The 10,228-nt window shown below is 29.2% G+C and overlaps 1 protein-coding gene across 24 annotated transcripts in view; it reads left to right on the forward strand.

The window, feature by feature from the left end:
- The window catches only part of LOC111050883 (septin-7), a 145,504-nt gene extending 135,617 nt beyond the window's left edge, over positions 1–9,887 (forward strand). For 18 of the 24 annotated variants that reach the window (XM_039422326.1, XM_039422297.1, XM_039422300.1 and 15 more), the window contains one exon: positions 7,820–9,887. In XM_039422326.1, the coding sequence (XP_039278260.1) occupies positions 7,820–7,868 (49 nt within the window). In that variant the 3' untranslated portion in view covers positions 7,869–9,887. Of the gene's footprint in view, positions 1–2,378; positions 2,409–7,819 lie in introns of all 24 variants that reach the window. The other 6 variants (XM_039422296.1, XM_039422289.1, XM_039422295.1 and 3 more) reach the window with 1 other exon arrangement.
- The last annotated feature ends 341 nt before the right edge of the window (positions 9,888–10,228 follow it).

Raw genomic sequence — 10,228 nt, forward strand, 5'->3', positions numbered from 1 at the left:
GGCATAAATGTCCGAAACATGTAGGAGTGATAAAATATTTCAAAAAAGGGTACTGAGATTTTTATTTTTATCTGTATAGGGCTACTTGTAATATAACTACATGTCCGAAACATGTAGTGATAAAATATTTCAAAAAAATGTACTGAGATTTTTATTTTCTTTATATTTATATTACAAGTAGCCCTATACAGAAAAGAGACAAAATTCATATGTATATCAGTAGTTTCTTATTCTAATCGTTTCTGTTGAGAGTATTGATGTTGAATCGTGCATGTATGTTGGCTTTGATATTAGTTTAAGTCAAGTTATAACTTGAGTAATCTTCCTTCCAATTTATTTATATTACAGCTCATGAAAGTGACAGTAATATAAAACATTATGTTTTATCCAGATGTTAAGGGCCGGTCTCTGAGCTCGGGATCTATAAGTTCTGGACTTACAGAGTCCAGGACTAGAATAAGCGCTCGGGTCTATCTTCTAAACTCCGGGATTATCTAGTCCTAGACCAATTTTGAGTCCAGGACTGAAAGTAGTAAACATGAGGGAAATTCAAAATATTTTATTGTTGTTTTTTTGGCAATGGGAGACAGCTGATGCAGACCTGCGAATAAAAATGCGTGCATCGTAATGCGCAAGCGCAACAGCTTTTTGTTTTTGTTATCTGTGTTTATTATAGAAATTTCATAAAAAGTTTTGTAATAATAATATAATAGTATATTGATATTTCAAAGCAAAACCTATCCTTTTGAAACATAAATAAACATTTCATTTCACGATATTCTATTGATTGTTTTGAATGATTTTAATTATATTATTGTTACTGTTTATCAATGCATTATTATGTTTTATATGTTACTGATATTATGTGTTTGCTTAGTTAACTCTTGAAATAAAAATTTAAATCCTATCCTAATCGAGGGTTTAAAATTACGCTGTTTTAAGCTCTGGACCAAACTATTTTTGATAAACTTTTGACTCGGAAAGAGACGTTCTGGCTCAGAAAGCTGATTTTCTGATTCCAGAGTTTAAAGCTGGTCAAAGTCTAGAACTTAGCAAAATCCCGAGCTCGGAATCCGGCCTCAATAATACAGTTCAGAGATTAAAATAGTAATAAGAATTTTATTATAAAAAATTCCATGTATTAATTTTGTGACAATGTTGATTACTGTACAAAGTTATAGCCAACTCCTCTAGAGATTGACTTATAGGTAAAATTTCTTGAGTAAATTTGTAAATTTTCTTGGGTAGCCTATATTGGTAAATTGTTAATTTCTTAGGTACAATTTCTTTTGGTAAATAATTATTGTTCTTAGGTAAAATTTGTGTGCTCGATCCTATCAGTGAAGAAATGTCAATAGCTTATTTCCCACTGCTATCTTTTTTTTATCTGTAAAAGCCATTAAAAGTTTAAAGTTAATCTTCATTTAAAATAAATTCTCTGAGATGATATCATGTACTCCATTCAGTATTAGTTATTTATCATTTGACTTGCGAAATAAAATTCCAAAATTCTTTGGAAATGAAAAACTCAATTTCGGCTCTCTTTTAGTAAGAACATTTTTGTTCAAGTGGCAATCCATATGAATGCTGTGATGTCTTTATTCCCTGGGTTTTATCTAGCTTGAGAATAGAACTTTTAATTATTAATATGAGTATTCAATGAATAGAAGCAATAGAATAGAATGATTCTATGAATTGGGAGCAATATTCATCTGAAACTTCTATACTTGATGTTTTATAATAAAACAATAATTAATTGAGCTAATAATAATATCCATTTAGTAATAGTTGTTAAACGTTTAATACTGTCCTAAGAAAGAATAGGTACTTTCCATAGTAAAAACTTGAAAGTTTCTTCATTAACGAAAGATTGATTTCTCAATTCATTGACAATTCTGATCTTGATAGTTTTATCCATTACTGATTGTAAATTCAACCAAATAAATCATAAATATAATTGTAAATCGTTCTTATTTTGCCGAAAACAATTCCTTCAACACAAGGGGTTAAATAAAAATTAGATCTGGATTTTTATTGTATTTCATGATTATTCTAGAAATCTACATGAATCAACAGAAAATGAAATGACAACTCAAATCAAAAAAGTTTTAAGTTATTCGATAGTGATGATAATCCACGATGCATGATAATATTAATTTCTCAATCACTCTATCTCAGCTACTGTAATTCATAAACATTTCTTTTCTTCATGATAAAAATGAATTTATTACAACTTTTACTCATTAGAAATACTTTAAGCCTTTATAAAAGTAATAGAATCTCTGTTATCTCCTAAAGCTTATCATTCTATTCCTTCTTCATATTCAATTAGTAGAAATATTCTATTCATAAAATACTTATCTATTTCTCATTTATAGATTTCGATTGCTCTTGCCAACCACAAGCAGGTATTATTATTCATCTTTGTGGATCAATAATTAACAAAAAATAACATTATTACCTAACCCTATTTTTTAAATTTGGCTAATGAATAAATGCCTTTAATGATAATAAATATATTGATTTATCCAATAATATCAATAATAAATGTACATCAATTTTCTTTAACAAATTGATAAGTAAAAAGGATTTTAACTATTCTAATATAAAATAAATTCCCATATTTATATATACGTCTGAAATATTAGATTATTAAGCAGTTGAATGGAGTTTATTAATGTTGAAACTTTATCCCAATAATAATTTTAATATTGGAATATGCGTTTAACTAAAAATCTGATCAATATTTTTTCAATAAGGATTCTTTAGAAATATAAATTGTTCATGTCGTCTTCATTCCATTTTATTTGTGTGAATTTTTGTGTCACTTCATTTCATTCAAATGTATATCTTTCCAAAAAAATAGAAATTGTAGATAGATTATCATCTCACTGAGTACATTTAAGTGGAAGTGAGCAACCAGATGGGGTCGCTTTGTATTATATTGTAAGTAAACTTTATCGATTTGCGATGCTAAGCTCTAAGATCACCCAAAGCGCATCCTAAGCACACAATTAATACCAGTTTTACTTCACAAACTCTTGCAAACTAAAGCCCTTTAGACAATCCTAGTCTGATGTAATGAAAAATAATTGTAACTTGTAACTCACTCGATGTAGGCTACGGTAGATATTGACCAATCAAGTACTGAATCAATAACTCACATTTTCTCCACAAATTGTTCTGTACAAATTGTCTTGATTGTGTGGTATTGTTCTAAATAGTTGAGTTCCTGTGTAATTCCTCGAAAAAATATGCATCTGAAACGTTGAAAATTGCAATTCCAATTCAATTAATCCGATTCTCCGTTAATCTATTTGTTTTCCTTGGCCATAAAACTAATAAAGAAAAAGACTAATTCTGTCTATTTCAATTGAATTACAGTGTTTGATTTTATATGTCATTTAAATCCACGATTCCATTTCATAATCAAAGGTAATAAAAGTAGAAAATTTAAAATTTTATTTTCATAATCCGTATGAATAAATTTCACAATCAAATTATCAAAAATGAGATAAATTAGACACCAAATTACCTATACTGTATTTTCAAAATATAAAATATTCTGAAGTTCTCCATGATTCAGATTATAAGACTTCAGTTGATCATTTATAAATCTCGTATTTACATCTTTTCATGATGTGATTTTTTCTCTATTTTCTCTTATTAATTCATTACATCATCACAGTCATAATGTCTTTCGAGAAGCCTATAAATGAAATGCTGAAACGGATAGAAATTTATTTAGTTTTGTGATCCTAGTTCAAATAATTGTATAATCACAAATGGAAATAATATCAACATTACTGTACATTTCAATTATTTTTTGTTGAGAAATCATCTTTTTTCTCTAAATTCACTTTAATTAATCAAGTTCTTGAAGAAAACGACTGTTCTAGTAAAGTTGATGGAAATCAGCATGTAGTTCCTCAAGACCCGTTATATTGTAGCACATGAAGCTGATCCTCACAGATACATATAATTTTACTTGTTTGCCTCGCATCTCATTTATTTTGTTATTCACCTTCTCATTTCACCAAACTCACATTATTCATACTAGATTGGTAGGAAATAAGTAAGAACTACCAGCAATTTTCAAACGCAAATGAATTCATTGCTTAGGCTTCATCGCGTTATCGTAATATGTATTTTTCACTATCACTGTCATTCAATTCAAATTGAAAGGAAATGAATTTCGCATTATCGCTTCTTTATCTTGCTGCCAAAATAGCGTTAAAATAGGTAAAGATAGCCAAAACTACTTGAAATTATTCATCTTATCTTTCAAATATGAAAGCAATCAGATTTACACGCTGTTAAATGTTTGGCTCAAGAAACAAGTAGGTCATTATAGAACAAGATCGATAGTTCAATAATAACTGTTTTAATGAAAATCTTCAATGAATACAATGACAGCAAGCCGTATATCCGTAAATGACAGAAAATGTGCTCTCGATGCTGTAGCTGTCGTTACAATAAATTATTATTATAACTGTTAAGCGTCAACATCGTTTGCAAAATAAATGCTCTATTGCTATTTTCATAATGTTCAACTTATACTTTGTATTTCTTCAACAAAGAATAGCAAAAATTCAATTTGGAAATTCCTTTATTGCAACTGTAAAAATGTATTTAATAATTTTTCTTATTCCGTCAGATTTTAGGTTTCAATCAATTTATAATGAGTGTAAGTCTAGAGAGAAGTGTCTCACTTTAGTTGAAGCTCTTGAATTAAATGTGGGAATGTTTAGCATTCTGTTTCCTTCTGAACAAGTCATGAAATAAAGATTGAACATTTTTGGTTATAGACTACTGGCATAGTTGAAACTGTTTCAAATTCATGAAACTTATGAAATATCACATGAACAAACCCCTTCAAGCCAACATCAAACTGCATGTAATTGTTTTCCCTAACCAAGCATGTATAGCCAAAACCCCTTCGAATCAATAATTATTATCTGCAAACATGAAGCTAACGAATAGCTAAGGCTAAAACTTGGGATGTAGAATGATACAATAATATTGTATACTCTCTAAAGATAACTAGAAGTTGATTAGGATTAACAATTGTAAGTCATTTTAAGAGTGCTGATTGGAATAATTCATTTGAACTTACAGGATTTTTTTAATATTTTGAATTTAAAATTCCAACTAACTTAGTAATTATTTTAATTTCTGTCAATATTGAAATTATTTTATTGAAAAGATCTTGATTATCAGTCGTTTCATATAATTAATTCTATATATCTATTAATTCTACTTAGAATTTTGCTAATTTTGCATTAAATACTTCTCTTTTTCATGTGGGTTAGGCTACCGAATTGTACGGGTTTGTCGTTTTCATAAATTATTCATCAATTCTATTTTTAAATTATTGTGCTAAACTTGCATTAAATACTTCTCATTTCCTCTGGGTTAGACAACCTAAATGATCCTGATGATGTTCCCCTACTGACTCAAGTTTCTTGAATTCGGATTTGATAAAACCCAATCTTATTCATAGAATGAAATAATCACAATCTTGACTAATGTTCTAATGCTGGGTTTACACCAAAGTTATCAACAAAATGCTGATAACTTAATCCTTATAGATTCTGTTAGATTGAACGGAACTTGACAAACACATATGTTCATCATATATATGATAAGTTATGTTCAATCTAATAGAATCTATAATGATTAAGTTATTAACATTTTGTTGATAACTTTGGTGTAAACGCAGCTCAAGTGTTCTAAAATTCAACCAGTAGAGTCGAAACACACGAGGCGTTTTTCAGACAAGTTGCCAACTTGCTCGTGTGTTTCAGCCCTCTCGCTTCACGTTCAAATTAATAATTGATAAAATGTTTAAAACCCGTTTAAAAAAAATAGTATTCACTTTAAAATACTGACTCCTGATTTTAATCTTTAATTCTCTGGAATAATTGCTTTTAATAATATTTCATCACAATAATTCTAATAATGATTAAAAATTATTTTTTTCAGTAAAATATTTATTTTTGGGAGCAAGTAGTACCCCTCAGATTATTTGTTTCATGGTTAATAACGAATTGATAACCCCATTAGGATAATCCATTTTATGTAATGATTTCTTGAATAGGTCCGTGGTTTTTATTTTGTACAATATTTTTTGCCACTGAATTGAAATTTGGTCAAGTTTTCATCAACCAATCATTGACATTTCCATCTTCGATCACTGCTGATTGAAGCTCAGTCATATCTAGACGTCGTTTTCAGTTATTGTTATTAAATTTATTCAATTTTTCTCAGTTGGTTGTATTGTATTACAAGAGGTCAGTACCGAACAAGAAAGTTGCGATGCTGGTCGATGTCAACATTCATTTGAATCGAACTCATTCTAATGAATGGAAGATAACACGTTGATCGCTACTAAGCTGTCTATTAGCTTCCATTTCATTACAATGAGTTTGATTTTACAACATCGTCAGAGATATTCTACTTGTATAAGTAAAGTACTACTATAGTGAGGATAACTTCGAACTGTCATCATTGACTGAATGCGAAGCATTGGTGCTATTTTTGAGATATGCTGACAGTTCGAAGTGAATATCACTATATCTATCCTCTTCTAATACTATCAAGAGACAAATTTTGTAGAGAAAAGTCGAGATAAGTAAAAATGCCTCTGTTGTACGATTATTATTTTGAGATGACAATAAAATAGACTTGAATATGTGTGATTGAGCTCAAGGAGTAGAGTGACAAGAACACACTTTCACTCTCATTACATGTTAATCTGGTTGCGTTCACAGCACTTGTTTTGGCTCATAGTGGCTATTTTGTTTCTGCTGTAAGAAACAACAATGCATTCACCGATTTTAGCTTGCTTCTTGAGCCGAAAGAAAGTTAAATCACAATAAAATGTATTGCCTTACATAATTAAATGCAGATTGGCATGTAATATATAATTTGAATTAGTGCGTTGAACTAGAAACAACATGTGTTGAAACCCCTCAATCCTCAAAAAGTGAGCATCGATTTATTCACTAGCAAGTAGGTATTGGCCCCAAAAATCACAATATACAAATTATTCACAAAAGACTGAAATTTACGAAATTGTGTAATAAATTTCCTATTATTTGCGCTCCACTTGCTATGCTATGCTATGTAGGCCTAGATGGCATCTATAGTGAGAGTGACATTCACTTCAATCTGTTACCATATAAAATCAATGCTTCCTATTCAAATCAAAATTATTGCCAAATCGATGAACATTCACAAACATGATAACGAAATATTCAGTTTCACACATTGTAAAATTCACAATCGAAATTATAAAAGCTTTCATGCTTTATGCGTAATGTTATAAATATAAGTAAGTCATGAATGCTAGTTTTTTATTGCTTTGTAATATATGTTTATATTATTTATTGTAATTTGAGCAAGTGAAATAAAATATTTTATTCTATTTCACCAAATATTAAATATAATAATGCTAACTGAAATCGGCGTTTCTGGCATTCAACAAATGTTGACAATTTGAAGCGAATCTCACTGTAGATTTGGTCCGTTGAGAGCATAATATGCAAGTTACGGTACTATGAATAATGTGCATCATGGTGTGAAATGCGTTTTCATAAGATGTGAATGATTTGGTACCGGTCTGTGATTTGTTGGTTTCATGCCCATCTTCTTGCTGAATAAATCAATGTGGTAATTCATTGGTTTATTTAAGGGACACTGTACAATAGCTTGAGTTAGCTGCTTGTTGTCGCTCGAAGCTGCAAGTACTTCAATAGTGCAACTGTTTTGTGCCTGATTAATAGTTGCTAATGGTCACTTCACTCTATTGTTTCAGGTCTGTTGACGGTAAGGAGAAAAACAAAAAGAAGAAAGGGCTTTTCTGAAAGAGCCGGGATAATTTGGACGAGTGTTAAGTTTGCTACCTGATTCTGTGCTCAAGCAAACTTGCCTCAACTTTTGGTGTGCCAACTTTTGGAACAACGAGTAACAACTTGTGCAACGAACAGCTGCATCAACAGTATTATCAAGTTGTTTTGTGCCAATATGAAAATGGTGAAACTTTCACATATTTTAAACTGCTCTGCTGTTATTATAGTGTTTTATCAATTGAAGAAGGTTCTGAACGTTTTGACAAACGAAAAACAGACGAAGAAATTGTTCGTTTTTATCATCTTTGTAGAGGACATGTTAACTTTGAAAACAAAAAGACCTATGTACAGTAACATACTATAATCATCATTGAAACTCTGATGCTTTCATAACCACTGATTTCTGATTATTATTGATTAGTAACTAAGATGTAGATAAATTACCTACGGTACAAAGTATACATGTGAAATCATATAAACTATTGCTGTCTGGGTAAATTTCTGTATAATAATGAATATTTAGCTGAATCTTCCTTGTTCCCAATTTTAAAATTAGCCAAAATTTGTGTAAATACGTTTTGTGAATTTCTTATTTATTTATTTGGTTCAGATTGTATTGATTTTGTAGGTAGAAAAAACTGATATATATTCTTCATGATTGTATCAGTAAAAATATATTTATTAATGCTCTTTTACCTACAAATAACAAATATATACTTGTTTACTAATAAGTCCATGGATAAACTATATGCTCACTTAGTTATGTACAAAGTGAATGTTGAAATCTATACTCGGATGATACTAAATAAAATAAAGGCAAAATAATGCCTAAAACTACTCCCTGAGCCAACATTTCTCATTTTTTACGGTATTTTTCAAATTTTATAGTATTTATTTTCATATTTATAGTATTCATAGTTAGAGACAACAGTGTTATAGAAAGTTTTATCTTCTCTTAATTTGTTCTATCTTTCTCCGATTCTCATTTCCATTCAAACACTCGATTTATTTACGTAAATTTCTCTTTCTATTTTCAGAAAATTCAAGTTTCCAGTGTACTTCTTTGATTTTTGATTCCAAACATAATAATATGCTGTGAATGTGTTGTTGATATTGGGAGCATCATGCATTGATAGGAAAATACTGTTACTAAATTATTTTTAATACATCTACAGTATGTATTTATATTATATTAAAAGTCGTTTTATTGACATTTAATATAATTTTAAATAACTACGTTGTCTGTTATTCCTTCAATTATGTTTCGATCAACAGGATTGTTTTAGTTTTGTCTTCACTTTTAAAACTAATATATAAATTCCATGTCTGTCATTAATAGATCTTTTCCATAAAAGTCACCCTGCCTTTGCCCTATTTCCTTACGGAAGATGAATTTTAGATAATATAACTCAAAAGTAGAATTCTAAGATATTTTCATAAGTAGGGCCTAGCTTAACTAAGATCCAAACACATCTTGTTCAATCAAACGTTTGTACAGATGTCAACAAATAAGGTGGATTGGATAATATAAGAATATTATCATTGATTAATTACGAATGATTCAGAATTATAATTAAAATTGATATATTGATGATACTATAAATTTAAAACTAATATAAATTACACAGCACAATTACTGTAATCAATGCAGTTAAACTTTTCAAAGCTATATATATTTTTGAATGTGTTATACGTAATCAAGTCCTGTAGTTTGAAGTACCTATGTATTAAGATAAGATGTAGTAATTATTCTATGTAACTTAATGTAAATTATTTCTCCCACCTTTCACAAAAAGTTTTAAATTATTTTGTAACTGTGATTGTTCCATTGTATTTCAACATTTATTAATGTAATCATTCCATGCAGAGTTGCTGAGCATAAATGTTTTATTTGATTTGCATTTTCTGATGGTTCAATTACCACGAGTCTGAGAATATTCTCAAATGTGCATTGTCTTATATCAATTATTGTTTTAATTCAACAATTTGTGAATTATATTATTTTGTAAAATAATAGATTGTACACACATTGTATTTTATTGTTTCAATATTATTTCCCAACACCTGAAATTTAATTTCACGAATACATATATTTTTCAAAGAGACTACTAAGTCAACATTAAGAACTAATTGATATTGCGCCTGGCCTTTTAAAATATAATAAAAAAGATAATTTGGAATAAAATTTAGAATTTGGAAATAGGCCGACACATCTAGAAAATACCTGAGTCTATACTTAATTCATGCAGGCGAACGGGCTAGAGTCAAGAAAACTTCAATTAATCTTGCCACGCCTGATTTTATAGGTTTCTACTATAAACTAACACTACAGTTTGAAATAATTGAAAAATACAAACAACTTCAATAAACATTGG

Source organism: Nilaparvata lugens, chromosome 2 (assembly GCF_014356525.2).
Source record: "Nilaparvata lugens isolate BPH chromosome 2, ASM1435652v1, whole genome shotgun sequence".
Classification (NCBI taxonomy): domain Eukaryota; kingdom Metazoa; phylum Arthropoda; class Insecta; order Hemiptera; family Delphacidae; genus Nilaparvata; species Nilaparvata lugens.